This window comes from Mus caroli, unplaced genomic scaffold (genome assembly GCF_978045245.1).
Source record: "Mus caroli unplaced genomic scaffold, Mus_caroli_1 scaffold_11, whole genome shotgun sequence".
NCBI lineage: Eukaryota > Metazoa > Chordata > Mammalia > Rodentia > Muridae > Mus > Mus caroli.
The window spans coordinates 21,726,706-21,741,881 of NW_028227266.1; the positions used below are offsets into that span (position 1 = coordinate 21,726,706).

The following is a 15,176-nucleotide window of genomic DNA, read 5'->3' on the forward strand; positions in this document are numbered from 1 at the left end:
TTAAGTCTTTGTAAATAACTTCTTGTCACAATATTTTACTAAAGATTTATGCAGATACATTGTAAGTTATAATACATCAATATCTGTAGCTTCCACAAAGCATTTAATAAATGAAAACTTTGGGATAATACAATTTGAGACATATTATAAACCATTAATTTTAATCTGAGAACTGAAATATATTTTGTAATCCATTCTGGAAAAACAAATAACTCTAAATTCATCTTTTAAAAAGCTTTTAGACTTGATTTTTATGTATTTGATTAAATTCTATTGGATTTTTTCCTTAGTAATATATATTTCTAGTTCTGTATTGTCATTAACAACTTAAATGAGTGAAGGAACCACTGAAAAGCACATGAACTATATGTTGTTACACTCCCTTAGATCCTGGCTATGACTAGAAGAAACCTCTTAGGCAAAGTTCAAAGAACTCAACCTATTAAACAAATCCTGATAAACATTTAGGCATACTTAATTAAAGACACTGCAAGCATTTTGCTATATGTATTATAAAATACCATTGCAAATACAACCAAAATACAAATGAACGATTAAGGGAATTGGCAAACTTAAGATACAAACCACAACAATGTTATTGTCCAGGCTAAGGTTATATTTGTTTTCTCCCAGCTACAACTGGTTCCCTCCTTTAAAAAAAAAAAAAAAAGACATGAACAATATTCCCTTTGCCCTAAATCTATCTCATTGGCTTTCTTTCAAGAGCTAAGGAAGATAAGAAAAATAATTCTGTTGGCTACTCAGCTAACAACTATTAGGTTGAATTAGTGAGCTTAAAACACGCATGGCCTCTTCAGGAGCCCTGAGTTGCAGAATCCTCTCTCAAAGCTAGACAGTAGTAGGGAAAAAGCACAGACACAAGCAAGCAAGCACAGGCAAGGATGATAATAGCAGAGATGAACTAAGGGAACACACACATACTGAACCCCTGACTGTTCTCTCACCTCCAAACCCATCAGCCTCACTTCCAACAATGCAAAGAAGCAAACTGGGTATGGGGAGAGTCCTGGATTGTCCTCAAAGAGCAACTCATCAGAATGAAGCTTGGTGTATCGAAGAGAAAACAAGAAAGGTTTCAGATTGATGCCACCCTCCCCTTGAAGTGTCATATCTATGGGTAAAAGACAGAGACACAGTAAGTGCAGAGAGTCCCTGCCTGAAAATTCTACCCACACATTAGAGAAAAATAGGAACAAAGGAAAAGGAGGGATTTTCTAATTGTTTAATGGCATAGGAGTGTTTTTAACACCTGTTTCATGCTTTCTTTCATATCAGTTCTTCAAAGGCCCTCAAGCTCCTGGTCTCCTGAAAGGCAGAGAAAGTCACGTCATCTTCCTTCACATTTCTCCACTATAAGAGAATACTTGAGACTGGGTTCTCCATAAAGAAAAGATGTTCATCTGTCTCATGGTTTTAAGAAGCAAAACATCCAAGATTCATGCTCACTCTCCTAGGGCCAAGATCAGATCCATCTGGAGAGAGCTTCATGCTGTTTCTTAATTTGGCAGATGACATCAAGTGGCAGTATAATGTTTTATCAGAAGAAAAAGAGGCCGTAATGTGGTAAAGAAAGCAAGACAATATGTCAAGGAAGATGGGTTTATTTTGTAACCACTCACTCTTGAAATGAGTAACCTAAACTTTCTAGAACAAGACCTCATTCCCTAGAGGAAAATAAAAAACAAAAAAACATTAATCCCTCTTGATGCTGTAGTAACTCTGTGACCTCCCAAAGATGTGACATCCCAACACAAACACATTGGAGATATGTCACACAGCAAACCATATACAGCAAAACAAAGCAATATTTCAGTTATTTGTAACAACTGAGGTACAAGATTAGAAAAGAGGCAAAAATAACACTAATCTTTAAATCATTTGCAAGGTCTTTCAAATGCACATCCCCACACTGTCGCTTTCTCACTGCATCCTAGACATCTTCTAGCTGGAGCCACAAGTGCTACAATGACCCTAATACCATCTTCACTTCCAATATGAATACAGAACAGAGATGCAGACTGACATCCACTACCATCACCATCTGGACTTCAGAATAAAGCAAGACTTTTGTTGTTTAACTCAGGTAGATGAAAGGGAAGTGAAGCCTGGAGTACTGGCACATGTCTGTATCGCCAGCATCAGAAACCTAGGGCAAACATATGAGGTTCAAGGCTACTGTAAGGAGATTCTGCCCCAAAAATGGGTGGGGGAAGAGAAAAGTATCAAGTTCAAACATAACAGATATACTATAACTCCTATTATGACTTAGATTTTTTTAAAGGCTCCAAAGGCTGATGTGATTCCTATTTGACCCTAACTACTATTGTTATTAGAAGTTTAAAAGATCACAAGGATCCTGTCCATTGAGGAGTTTCTAGCTGGATGGGTTACTATGGTAAGGCCTCAGTGAAAGAAGCAGATCGCTGGGGGAGTGCTTTTAAATGATATACCTGTCCTTTGCCTTCATGAGAACCATGAGGTATGAAAGGAGCCTCCTCTGCCACATAGTCCCACAGCCATGACACTCTGCTTCACCTCAGATCCAAAGTGACATAGCCTGACAACCATGGTCTGTAATACCTGAAACTGTGAGCTAAAAAAAAAACAGTTCCTACTCATGTAAGTGTGCCTGGGTACTTTGTGACAGAAATATAAATCTATAACACAATGCATGAAGAAAATCACACACACACACACACACACACACACACACACACACACACACACGGCCTTCTGGAACCAATTCTTATATGTTCTCTAGCAACTCAGAGTGAAAAGAATTCAACTCCAGTTGCTGGAGAGAGAACAGAAGCAACAGAGTGTGAGAAGAGCTAAGACTCTGATGATTGTGCTTCATGTTTTACAAAGGCAAGGAAGGCAAGAACGCTTGCAAAATCCGTGCAGACTGTGTAAATAAAGATTACTGGTGGATGACGGGCACGGCAAAGAAGACTCTCTTTCCTATTTTCTAGGATAAGAAAGTTTATAGTTTCATTCCCATTCCCAACAGTGAAATACTGACTTCACAATTGTTTTATTCTCGAATTTAAAGGTAATCGTTACTAAACATCAATGGTCATTAGAGAGGGGAGTTGGTAGAAAGAAGGCTGTGCACATGCTGCAAACAACAGCAGTTTGAGGCTTTGCCTTCCATGCGGGACTCTGTTTTATACAGTGGAACTTGATCCATTTGAGTCTAAGAACTAAGGTTGCTGTCTCTGTACCACCATTGCCACCACTGGTCTAGCACAAACATGCAGTACAGACTGAATAAACAGCGGCAGACACAAAGAAATACCTATGGTGTTACTGGATCAACTCAGGGACGTGTAGCAAATCAGACCATGTCACCATGCCAAAGAAACCAAGTCTGTGAGATTGCCATGCACAGGAGAGCAAAGCACCTCAACTAAAACATTTCAAATAAGGCGGGTAACCGTGGCAAGGCAGCACCAATCAGACATCAGATTGCCTAATATATGTATCATGAAACATGCAGGCATAAACTGCTAAGGGCAGGGCTGGAAACAGCTCAGCAGTTGAGAGTATGTATTATGCTTGCCTTGAGCCCAGTTTCAGTTCCCAGCACCCACATCAGGAGGCTCACGGTCACCTGCAACTCCAGTTCCAGGGGATCTGACACCCTCTTCTGGCTTTGCAGTCACCTGCATGCACGTACACTCAGGTGCACATGCACACACATACACACGAACATACTCAGTCACCATAAATAAATCTTAAAAAAAAAAAATCAAAAACAAAACTCTGGGTGTGTTCCCAGGCTTCAGTTCAGTGCTCTGTACCTGCTAGGTGTTGTCCACTGGAACCTGCCTGTTCTCTAAACCTGTGCCTGAAAACACACACACACACACACATTTTCTATTTATATATCAGCTCTCATCTGACAGCTCCTCAGTTGGCAACCCCTCACCTGGCAGTTCCTCATCTGACAGTATTTCACCTAGCAGCCCCTCACCTGGCAGCTCTTTCCCTGAACAGCCTGGCTGGATTTAACAACTCTTACATGACCACCTCATGTGGTCCTAGACTGAGTAGCAGCTGTCAAAAGATGCAGCCTCAGCTCAGAGAAGCCCAGTACAAATAGCTGTCAATAGACTTACAGAGGTTTATTTAATTTTGTATTAGAGAAAGCAAAAGCCCTCATGCATTTTCCAGATATACTGAATGACATGTTTAAACACACATCACCAACAATACAACTTACCAGTGATAATACTTGGATATTAACACTAAGTTCAGACATCAAAAATACAATACAAAGGTTTATATTATTCAGACATGAGGGCAGCAAGCCCAATGCTGGTAGAAGGGAAGGATGAAGGGCCTAAGTGTTCTCATTTAACCTATGCATGCTAAAAGAAAGGCACACAGACCAGAGTGTCTAAAGCAAATGGGCAAGAGAGAGAAGGATGGATGCACTGAAAGACAGGGTAAAGTTCACTGGCCTTTGGTGAGTAGAGTATGATGTGCAGAGGAGAGGCAACCTAGTGTCCTGTCACTTAGAAAGCCATTCTGACTGCTCTATTGAAAGCAGACTGAAGGACAGAAAGGGCAGAGCCAAACAGATCAAGTAGAGAATTAATGTCATAATTTAGGGAAAAGAGTAGATAGTGGCTCCATCTGTGTGCTGGTCAGCAACATGGCAATGTTTGGAGCAGCCTGGATGTATTTTGAAGGATTAGATAATAAGAGTCATCAACTGATTGAAGACAGAAAAAGAGGAGTCAAGAGTGATCTCCCCGGGGCTGGTGAGATGGCTCAGTGGGTAAGAGCACCCGACTGCTCTTCCGAAGGTCCAGAGTTCAAATCCCAGCAACCACATGGTGGCTCACAACCATCCGTAACGAGATCTGGCACCCTCTTCTGGAGTGTCTGAAGTCAGCTATAGTGTACTTACATATAATAAATTAAAAAAAAAAAAAAAAAAAAGAGTGATCTCCCAGGTGATTGGCTGGAGTATGGGGAAGAGTCAGTCATGGCTACATCAGGAGTGATGTGGGAAGAGCGGTGTGGAGAGTGGCGGCACGTTATGATTTAGGTTTGTAAAACCTGAGTTGTTTTTGGCAAGAAGGAAGAAGCAAAAGCAATAAATAGCTAGTCTAATGTTTGAATCTGGAGAGGACCAACGGCTTGTATGTTCAGTTGGCCTTCAACTGGGATAGAACTGCCAGGAAGTATGTGCAGTCTCAGAAGGGAAGGAAGGGCTAAGGTCTGTATCACATCACCATTACAGAGGAGAAAGTAAAGAGGAAGCTGCAGGAAGGTAGCGAAAGGAAGCCCACAGGTGGGATTAGAAACCAGAAAAAGAAAGACAAGCTGTGGAGGCTGGGGAGAAAATCGACAGAGATATGACAAGCAAGCTGAGGACTTAGAGCCGGCCTGGTAGTTGGGAGATCACAGTCAACCAGGCAAAGGTGGACTGTGGGTCAGTAGGAGTGAACATCTACAAGGTAGGGTGGAAGAAAGGGAAAAAAAGAAGGAATTGAAGAAGAAAATAAATACAATTCTAAGAAGCCACAGAAAGGAGCAAACAAACTAGGTAATGGAACTAGGCAATGGTTATTTTTGTCTTAAAGAAAGAAATGTCAGGATGTTTGTACATTGAAGAAAGAGAGGAGAGCATTCTGCTAGCATGACTTTTTCTAAAAATGTAAAAGGCCAATGTAAAATTGTAAAAATCTATAGTTCAAACCGGAGCAATCCAGGTTGGTTTCTATCTATTAACAATTTCTCCCAGTACGAAAGGACAAGAGAAATAGAGCCTCCTTACAAATAAGCACTCTTAACCTAATTTATGAATAAAATCTAAATAAAATATATATGTACATCTACTGACCTAAATAAGGTTTTTAGGGTTCTGATGCTAAGGTCCTGCTCCCCAATTAGTTTTTGATCCGTCAGTAAAGAAGCCATGGTCCAATTGCTGGGCAAAAATAATAGGCAGGACTTCTGGGTCCCTGGAGGAAAAGAGACAGGCGCAAGGAAAGAGAGGAGAGTTCGGCATGCAGTAGAGAGGAAAGCTAAGCAGCCATGTAAGGGTCTCAGAAGAAGCTGTAGCCTGTGGACACTCTTTTTTTTTTGTTTTTTTTTTTGTTTGTTTGTTTTTTTTTGTTTTTTTTTTTTTGTTTTTTCGAGACAGGGTTTCTCTGTGTAGCCCTGGCTGTCCTGGCACTCACTTTGTAGACGAGGCTGGCCTCGAACTCAGAAATCCGCCTGCCTCTGCCTCCCGAGTGCTGGGATTAAAGGCGTGTGCCACCACGCCCGGCGCCTGAGGACACTCTTATAGGTGGGTGGCCAGGGGTGTTTATCAGGGACTAGATGTACCTAAACCACTAAAGTTTAGGGCAGGTGAGAGGTGTAAAGATAACAATATTGATAAAGGCATACTTTTCTAGGCAGGAAATAGTATCACCCAGCAATTGGGTCCAAAGGCAAGTTGAAATTGAACCACTGTATGTCTGTGTCTTTTATCCATGGATTCAAGGGAAGCTGGGTGGGGGCTGGTAGCATGGCCCATTGCCAGAGCATTGGTGGGGTAGCAAAGTTACATGCAACAATTTACTAGTTCAGATGCGCTGTGGGCCCCTTTTACATTTGTTTCTTATTTCAAGATTGGGATACCTTTCCTTCAAATTCTCACCAGCTACCTTGTCCTAGTAGACATTGCACCGAATGTTGCAACTTCATAGAGCCAGGTAGGTGGCCAAGAAAAGGAAAGTGGGATTTAAAACCTGAAAATGCCAAAGCATGAGACTGCACATACTTCCTGGCAGTTCTATCCCAGTTGAAGGCCAACTGAACATACAAGCCGTTGGTCCTCTCCAGATTCAAACATTAGACTAGCTATTTATTGCTTTTGCTTCTTCCTTCTTGCCAAAAACAACTCAGGTTTTACAAACCTAAATCATAACGTGCCGCCACTCTCCACACCGCTCTTCCCACATCACTCCTGATGTAGCCATGACTGACTCTTCCCCATACTCCAGCCAATCACCTGGGAGATGTTTGCTTTTCTGTATGTTTTCATAAAGTCCCCAAAGGGACCTCCAATACTATAAATACATCAGTGTCCTCCTGAAAACATATGTAGAAATTCAACAGAAACACAGTCAAAATCTTTATGACATTTTGGGGGAAGAGTTGTCAAGGGATTCTGAAGATTAGATGTATATGGGTCAAAGCATACCAAGAAAGTTTAAAGGCAACAAGAAAATGGAGATTTGACTTCTCAGACATTCCAGTCTTTGTTTATATTTATCAATTTATGAAAAGTACAAAAGCAGTGGCTTGAAATAATGAAAGACCTAGTGTCGATAAGAATTTGGAGCCAGGCACAGTGGCTCAAGCCTTTAATCCCAGCTTTCAGGAGGCAGAGCCGGGTGGATCTCCATGGATCTGAGGTCAGCTTGGACGGCCAGGGCTACCCACAGAGAAACCCAGTTTCAAAGAAAATTGGTATACAATCAAGGGAGACTCATAATTAAGTGAACAACTAATGTATCAGTAATATATGACATAGAAAAATATAAAGTGATATGTCCATTTTATACCCTATCAAAACAAATCCTTTAATGAGTCAAATGTTTATATAATAAACTAGGAGGAAATATGATAATTCATGTTAATTGTGAACTTGAAGAACCAAGAATCACCTGGGACGCTTGCCTCTAGACACACATGTAGGGAATAAGTGACTGTACCAACTGAGTGAGAGCCAAGAACTGTCCTTGGACAGAGAAGGGAACTGAGTGGGAACAAGCGTCCATCTCTCTCTGCTTCCTGGAAGTGATGTGACCAGCTGCCTCAAGCTTCAGCTGCCTTGATCTTCCTTTCAGAACAGACTGTACCTTGGTGAGCTAAAATAAAACCGTTCCTCCCTTAAAGGCTTTTGTGGTGGTATTCATGAGGCGTACATGATTTTCATAGATCAATAAGAGACAGATAAAGCAAAACAAGAGCTCAGGAAATAGATTAGCCACCACCACCTAAAAGAAAATTTGTATTTATCCTATTATTTTAGCAAAATGAAGTGATGATCATCCTGTTTGACAGGCGCAAATAGATGGGCAGTCCATTTCTCCCTTTCATTTTTAATGCTTAGATAATCTCTCTTGAAAAAGATTGGCGGTGTGTTAAATATATTTGAAAATATGTTCCTATCCACTTACAAGAGGTACTTAACCAGGCAGATTCAAACAGAAAATAAAATGGAGGCTACCAAGAGCTTGCGCTGGGAGGAAAAACAAGGAGGGTGCAATTGAGCATACTATCTCTTTGTGATAATGACAACACTCAGGAAAAGGATAAACAGGATGGTTGTATGACATTATGAATTACTTAATTTCACACAATAGCATGCTTAAAAATGGCTAAAACAGTATTTTGAACACTATTTTCTAAATCATACAACTATGAAGTTTTACTATTAAACACTTCAGTTCTTTCCTTAAATTTTTATCATATAAAATAGCACTATAGCAGAAAATAAATCCATGTTTTCACCCAGCATTTCTACCTGTGATTACTTATCCTATGATCATAACTAAGACTACATGGAATGAAATATATTTCCTTCTGCACATTGTTCACAATGGGGGAAAAGAAGGACTCTAAATAACTAAAGTGAATAATGCGATGATCATTTAATAGTAAACATATCTGTAAGGAAAATGGTTAAAAACAGTATCTCTGGCTGATGGCCACATAGGAATGTGCCCAGGAGAGTGCGCAGGCACTGAAGTCTGTCTGCTGTGATACCCACATAGGACAAAACCCAGGAGAGTGTGCAGGTGCTGAAGTCTGCTGATCCTTTTGTGTTCTTTCCTTCCTTACCAACGTTTTTTTGTGGGTTTTCTTTCTTTTCTTTTTTTTTTTTTTTTTCCTACAGTTGAACAGGGCTTTTTTTTTTTGTCAAGGGGGAAGAGGAGGGATAATAAAAGCAGTTTATTTTGAAGAAGATACCCTAAACCTTTTCCAATTATCCTTTCTTCTTTAAAAGGAGCAGTGAGAGTTTATGCTTATATGAAGCCAACCTAAAGGCAGGAAGGATTCAAGAACAGCAACCAGCAGGAAGCCATCCTAGGCTATTTACTATGGTGGAGCCAGCAACACTTCTTTCCCTGGTCTAAAACGCTAGAAATTCATTTCTACTAAGTCATGGCATAAGGCTTTCCAGGGCACTTCATAGCTGGCTGCCAGACGTGATAAGGATGTGAGTTTTCTTTTACAAATTAGGAGAAATCTGGCCCTGCACAAAGAAGCTGAGTAGGAAAAGGCCGATAGGACACATCCATCTAAGTAGAGCCTGCTAAACCTAGATCCAGAACAACCAAGATACTTCACAAAGCACTGGGCACCGACAGTTATGCAGAGGACCATGCTGAAGTCTAAGGACACAGGTCCCATCCTGAAGGCATTTTGGTTTGGTTGTCCCGAACAGTAAGTTATAAATCTAGAGCAGGAAACTTGAAATCATTAAGGTCACATATTTATTACATCATATTCAGTTAGGTTAGAAAAATGCAGTATCTGTCATCATGTCATAAAAAAAAAAAAAAAAAAAAAAAAAAAAGATGTGTTTTCCTCTCAGATCTCTTCTGAAGAAAAGCTCCCAGGATTGTTACAGATAGGGCTGTTTTCAATCAGTTACAAGGAACAATTCAATTACTACGTGGTTTAGTGCAGTAACTGACTCCAGACTAATTTAATTTCTTTAGGTCTCTAAAGATCAATTGATCTGATTTGTCCCATCCCCAAAGGCTATTTAGGAAAAATTCAGACTTAAATACCTGGAAATGAAATCCAAAACCCTGGCCAGTTTCACACCACTTAGGTCATCTTGCAAACTTTCAGCTAGTCACATCAGAGTGCTCTCTTGGCCTTAGGACCATCTCGAGCCACTTAGCTTCACATACAAGTGAGTGCTCCCACATCAGGAGGCTTATTCGATAAATGGAAAATGTGGCCACATGCATTATCAAATCTGCTGTTCTAAAGGGCAGCCAGGCTGGGTACTCCTATCTCAGGAGCATGTGTGCAACCACAGGGCTATTTTTATTCTAAAATCAGTTCACAAAGACCATTCAAAGTTGCTCAGACAGGGTCTAAAGGGTTAGATGCAAGGCTCATCTAAGATGAGAGACTCGGATACACTTTTGCACTTTAGATTTACAGTGTGCCTTTATAAATGTCACTGTCCACAATTTTCCAACAAGCCTTCTCTCTGAAACTTTGGCAATAGATGTCTATCCACCAGCCTAAGGTGCCTCTCTGATTTTACCACCTCTGACCCCTTGCCAGATTCTCCAGAAATCAGTCTTTTTTAAAAAAAACCAAACCCTGTGGCTGCCTACACAGCCTCTATATCTTTTCCCTTGGATTATACCACCAGTCATGCTGTCCCTTAGGCAAGTTTAAGAAGAATCAGAGAAAAGTTGCTAAAACATAATAAACCTTTCATTTGAGTTGCCAAGACAAGATGGACAGAAGTGCCATGGTCTGATAGCCAATGTGGTAGACAATAACAAGAATTGTAGAAATGTGTGGCAGTTGACAGGAGAGTCACACAAAGATATGAAGGTACAATAAGTAAGGTGTCTGGTGTCTATGGGGTGTCCCACCCATCGCACATGTATCAGTCCTAGTATGAAGATGAAAGATGGAAATTTACTGTGAGCATATATAAACAGTACAAATATCAGTTGGGTCAAAATCTCCTGATCTCAAGCAGCAATGAGCAACTGTCATCGCGAAGAGGGTAAGTTTCACATGCACAACTGTTTCTTCTTACAGGTCCTCATATTTGATATCTCTCCTATTAAAAATGTCCATTTATTTTACAGATAAAATTGTGACCCTGAATTAAATTACATCCCCTTATTTCAAAATCCCAAGTCACCTCTATATTTTTGGTTATCAAATATGTCCCTTCTGAAGGCAAATGGCTATAAAGTGTCCACTTCCCTGGAAAGTGCCAATCAGTAAGACACAACAGCCAGTTATAACTGGGACCCAGTATCTAATCATGGCAAAACCCAAATAAACCTCTTTGCTTCGAAATCAAGCATTTGAGGAATCTGGAAGTAGCTGCTCTCAAGACTTATGAGTTGTACAACACTAGAGTTTGTGGTTGGAAGGAAAGGTGCAGAGACTTCATACTGTAAGATTGAAATTCATTGGCATTAAAGGCAAGGTGTTCTTACAACCCACTCTTTATCTTATCTGGACAAAAGAGCAGACAGAAAATTCTCATTACCTCTCAATGTCAGTGAGCCTGGAGGAGTCCCGGAATCCTTTGGCAAACGGATTGCTGTCTATTTTCAGCTTGGTTATCTAGAAAGAAAAGAATGGGCACTAAACGATCTCATTTCCAAGGTCAAAGAAACAGAATCAGAAATCGTCTGTTAATTCCCCAAAGCCCCCAATAATACAGTGGTATCTACACATATCACGAGAAGCTATCTGAGTGAGGGACAAGTTCACAGGGATACTGGTCCATGACTGAGACAGCAAAGGTTTGGTGGCCTTTCAGGTAAGGATAGATAAGAAACTAGATTGTGAAATTACTTTAAATGCTAGGGGAAGGCTAGGTAGGACTCAACTGGGGAATGAAAAACTACCTAGATGAGAGAACTGTGTAGAAGAATACGTCTGTTGTCAGGGAGTAAAGAATAAAAGCAAATATTCTGACTTGGCAGTATCTCATAGTTAACTTTATGAACATGTTACTACATGCTATAATAAATAAGAAGACTAAATGACCAATAATAGCCCATGTCCAATACTGTGCTAATACTGACATCTTTTACATAAATACAGGAAATGAAACCTCCAGAGTATAAACTTACTACCATTATCCTTTGTATTTCACTAAATCAGAATCAACCCAGTTACTTTGCCAGCCTCTGTTCAGTGTTACTTAGTGGCTATGCTTCTTTAGTAGCGTTTGCCTTCGATTGAGAATCTGTCTCCAGTGTAAAGTATCTGCATAAGGGGATTTGTGACTGTTGACACACAAAGACCCATTAAAGACTTTGTATCACACCTCTGCTGTACACACATCAGGCTGTGAAGCAGAAACTAAAGGAAGCACTGACGAAAAGAGTGAGGATAGAAAAATTCCTGTTAGCACTTAAAGGAACCTCGCAGATGAGCAAGCCTGTGCCCTCATCTGATACATAGTCACAGTAGTGTACAAAGAGTGCCTGGACCCAAGTACAGCCTGTTCCTAGCTGAATTGCTGACATGGTAGCCTTGCAAGACAGGCTTAGCTTGTAAGATCAAAGTTGGAATACAAATTCACCTTTGGAGGGAGACACACACAAAATATTCTGAGCCAGAAACGAGTTACGGAGTGTGGGATACCCTCCTTTTTCACACACTAAGGAGACAACAATTAAAACAAAGTATGGAATACTACTTTTAAGAAAATCAAGTTGTATCCAAAGTTCATTTGCAACTACGTTCTCTTTTCTCTTCACTATAAAGAAAGCCACCATTTTCTTTTTAACCTTTTCTCAATGTGAACTGCATTTGCAAAACTGCCAAGAAGCTTTCACCTCCCTTAAAAAGCCCTCCATCACACATATGAACCAGATAGATAGATATCCTCTCTCTCCAGCACTGGCAGGCCTCAGAAGGAGTCTGTGACTATCATCAGCCTTGAGCTTGAAAGTGACTCAATAGCACTGGAGAGCAGGTAGGAAATAATGAAGTTCCTTTTCAGCAAAAACGTAGATGTTGGTAAACAGAGAAGGGGGAATGCTAGACAGCTAAGACATGTTCACAATGACTAGCAAGAGCTAAAATAAGCATGGAGTCTGAGCTAGCCTCTACAGGGTGCTCAGGCTGATGAGCTAGCCTCTACAGGGTGCTCAGGCTGATGAGCTAGCCTCTACAGGGTGCTCAGGCTGATGAGCTAGCCTCTACAGGGTGCTCAGACTGATGAGCTAGCCTCTACAGTGTGCTCAGGCTGATGAGCTAGCCTCTACAGTGTGCTCAGGCTGAGGAGCAGACCTCTACAGTGTGAACATTCAATGCTTCAGGAGGGTCTCTTCTCATGGGGCTGCTTTTCCTGAAGACGTGCCTGTTCAGCCATTTATTCAGAATTTGTATCTGAGTGTCATCTTTCAAGAAGGAAAAATCATACTAGTCTACATAAATTGTAGAAATCTTTTGAAGTCCAGACACCAATATGCTCTGAGATTCTAAGTGCCAGTAAGATTTTCTAGTCTTCAAGGAAAAATGATTCACTTTTTTCTACCCAGCAAATGTAATTTAAAACTCTACAGTGCTAACACATCTTACAGTTCCTGAAATATCTGGGCAATCATTAGCCAGTACCTATGTACTGAAGATTGGTTGGCTTTGGTGCATAATAACAACACCAGGTAAGGGGCACCTGCTCTCTGCCTTGACAGAGCCTAAAACTCTGTGGAGCAAATAGAGCGATACTCTGTGAAGGGACCTGGGGGTCGTGTGTGTCTACTTACGGTAGTTACATTAAAGGCAACTCAAACCCAAATGAAAACTTTTTTTTTTTTTTTTTTTTTTTTTTTTGGTTTTTGGTTTTTCGAGACAGGGTTTCTCTGTATAGCCCTGGCTGTCCTGGAACTCACTTTGTAGACCAGGCTGGCCTCGAACTCAGAAATCCGCCTGCCTCTGCCTCCCGAGTGCTGGGATTAAAGGCGTGCGCCACCACGCCCGGCTAAATGAAAACTTTTAACTATGGGACCAAACAATAAAGTTAAAAGTTCCCAAAACCTTTTCGATGTGAACCATAACAATCTTTGGTTGGTTGTATATAAACCATGTAACAGAAGGAAGTGTCTTTGTTATGATGGTTGTCTTGTTTGTTCTGGAAGGGATTTAGAAAAATGGTACTTGGTTTTCATATTTCCAGTGTTAAAGTTCAGTGGCTTTGAATGAGGTAAGTGTGGCTAATATCCTCCAGTGCCCCATACAAGTAGAGAAATGCATGTCAATTAATGTGTCGCTAGTCTAACATTATCACCATAACTTAGTGCCTGGAAATGAACTAAAAACAGCATGAGTTTCTTTATGTCTTTGAATTGACCTTCATTGTTAGAGTTATCTACCACTAATATTCTTAAACTTTACTTTTTATAACTTTCAGTGGTGTCAATGGTAGCATTTTTTTCTCCATAGCTTCAGAAAAACTGAAATAGGGCAAGGTCCTCTGTATATCCAGCCTTAGAATAAATTGCAATGATGCTTTAATTTAGAGCATTAGTTAGAAAAAGAATTCAAGACAGCTAACTAGTGCTGACTTTCTCTATGGATGAGTTTGATTAAACCCAGAAAAAAATCCCTGGTTTTGAGCATTAGACAAGGAAAAAAAGGCCAGGTATATCAGGGGTTGTAATTGTGTTATCCCCAGTGACTGCATCAGCACAAGACTGTGGTTAAACCTGAGGATCCTCCTCCTGCAACTCAGTACAACTCCAGACCCAGCAGATAACCACAGTAGGAATTCCAGGCGGGGCTGTGGAGCTTTGCATTAAGAACAAACCATCAAATTATGATTTAATGATTTTACAGACTAGGTTAAAGTGTGACTTGCTTAAAAGTATTCTATTTTATTTTCTAATTTCAAGATAAAACACACACACACATTGTATGTGTGTATTAGTTTTTGTGAGACAGGGTCTTTCTATATACTCCTTACTGTCCTGGACTCAGTATGTAGACCAAGCTGGCCTCAAACTCACAGAGATCAGCCTGTCTCTGCCTCCTGAGCGCTGGGAATAAAGATTTGTACCACCACACCTGGCTGTAAAATAATTGTAAATAAGTTTCACATTCTAGGTAATAACAGACCATTAACGGTCAGATAAAGGCATTTAAATGAAAGACATGGAAACTTGCTTCTGAAGGTGTAGTCTTTTCTCCCTTTGTAAACCGAGGACCATGGAAAACAGGGCTATGAGAAAGGATGACTGAGACAGCAATTGTACCTGGACCTGTACACAGGGACCCGTGCAGCTCCATCATGGAGATTCTGAAGCCTGCATGGCTGCTGCCCTATGTCATCTTTCTCTAAGGTGGTAATAAGAGAGAATCAGCCACTGAATATCATTTGCTCCAAAAGAGACAGCTTTTTTAAAACACATTTT

The 15,176-nt window shown here is 40.5% G+C and overlaps 1 protein-coding gene across 2 annotated transcripts in view; it reads right to left on the reverse strand.

The window, feature by feature from the left end:
* The window catches only part of Tbx20 (T-box transcription factor 20), a 54,337-nt gene that overhangs the window by 18,609 nt on the left and 20,552 nt on the right, over positions 1-15,176 (reverse strand). For both annotated transcript variants that reach the window (XM_029481669.2, XM_021172438.3), the window contains exon 6: positions 11,297-11,373. In XM_029481669.2, coding sequence (XP_029337529.1) covers positions 11,297-11,373 — 77 coding nt within the window. The remainder of the gene's footprint in view (positions 1-11,296; positions 11,374-15,176) is intronic.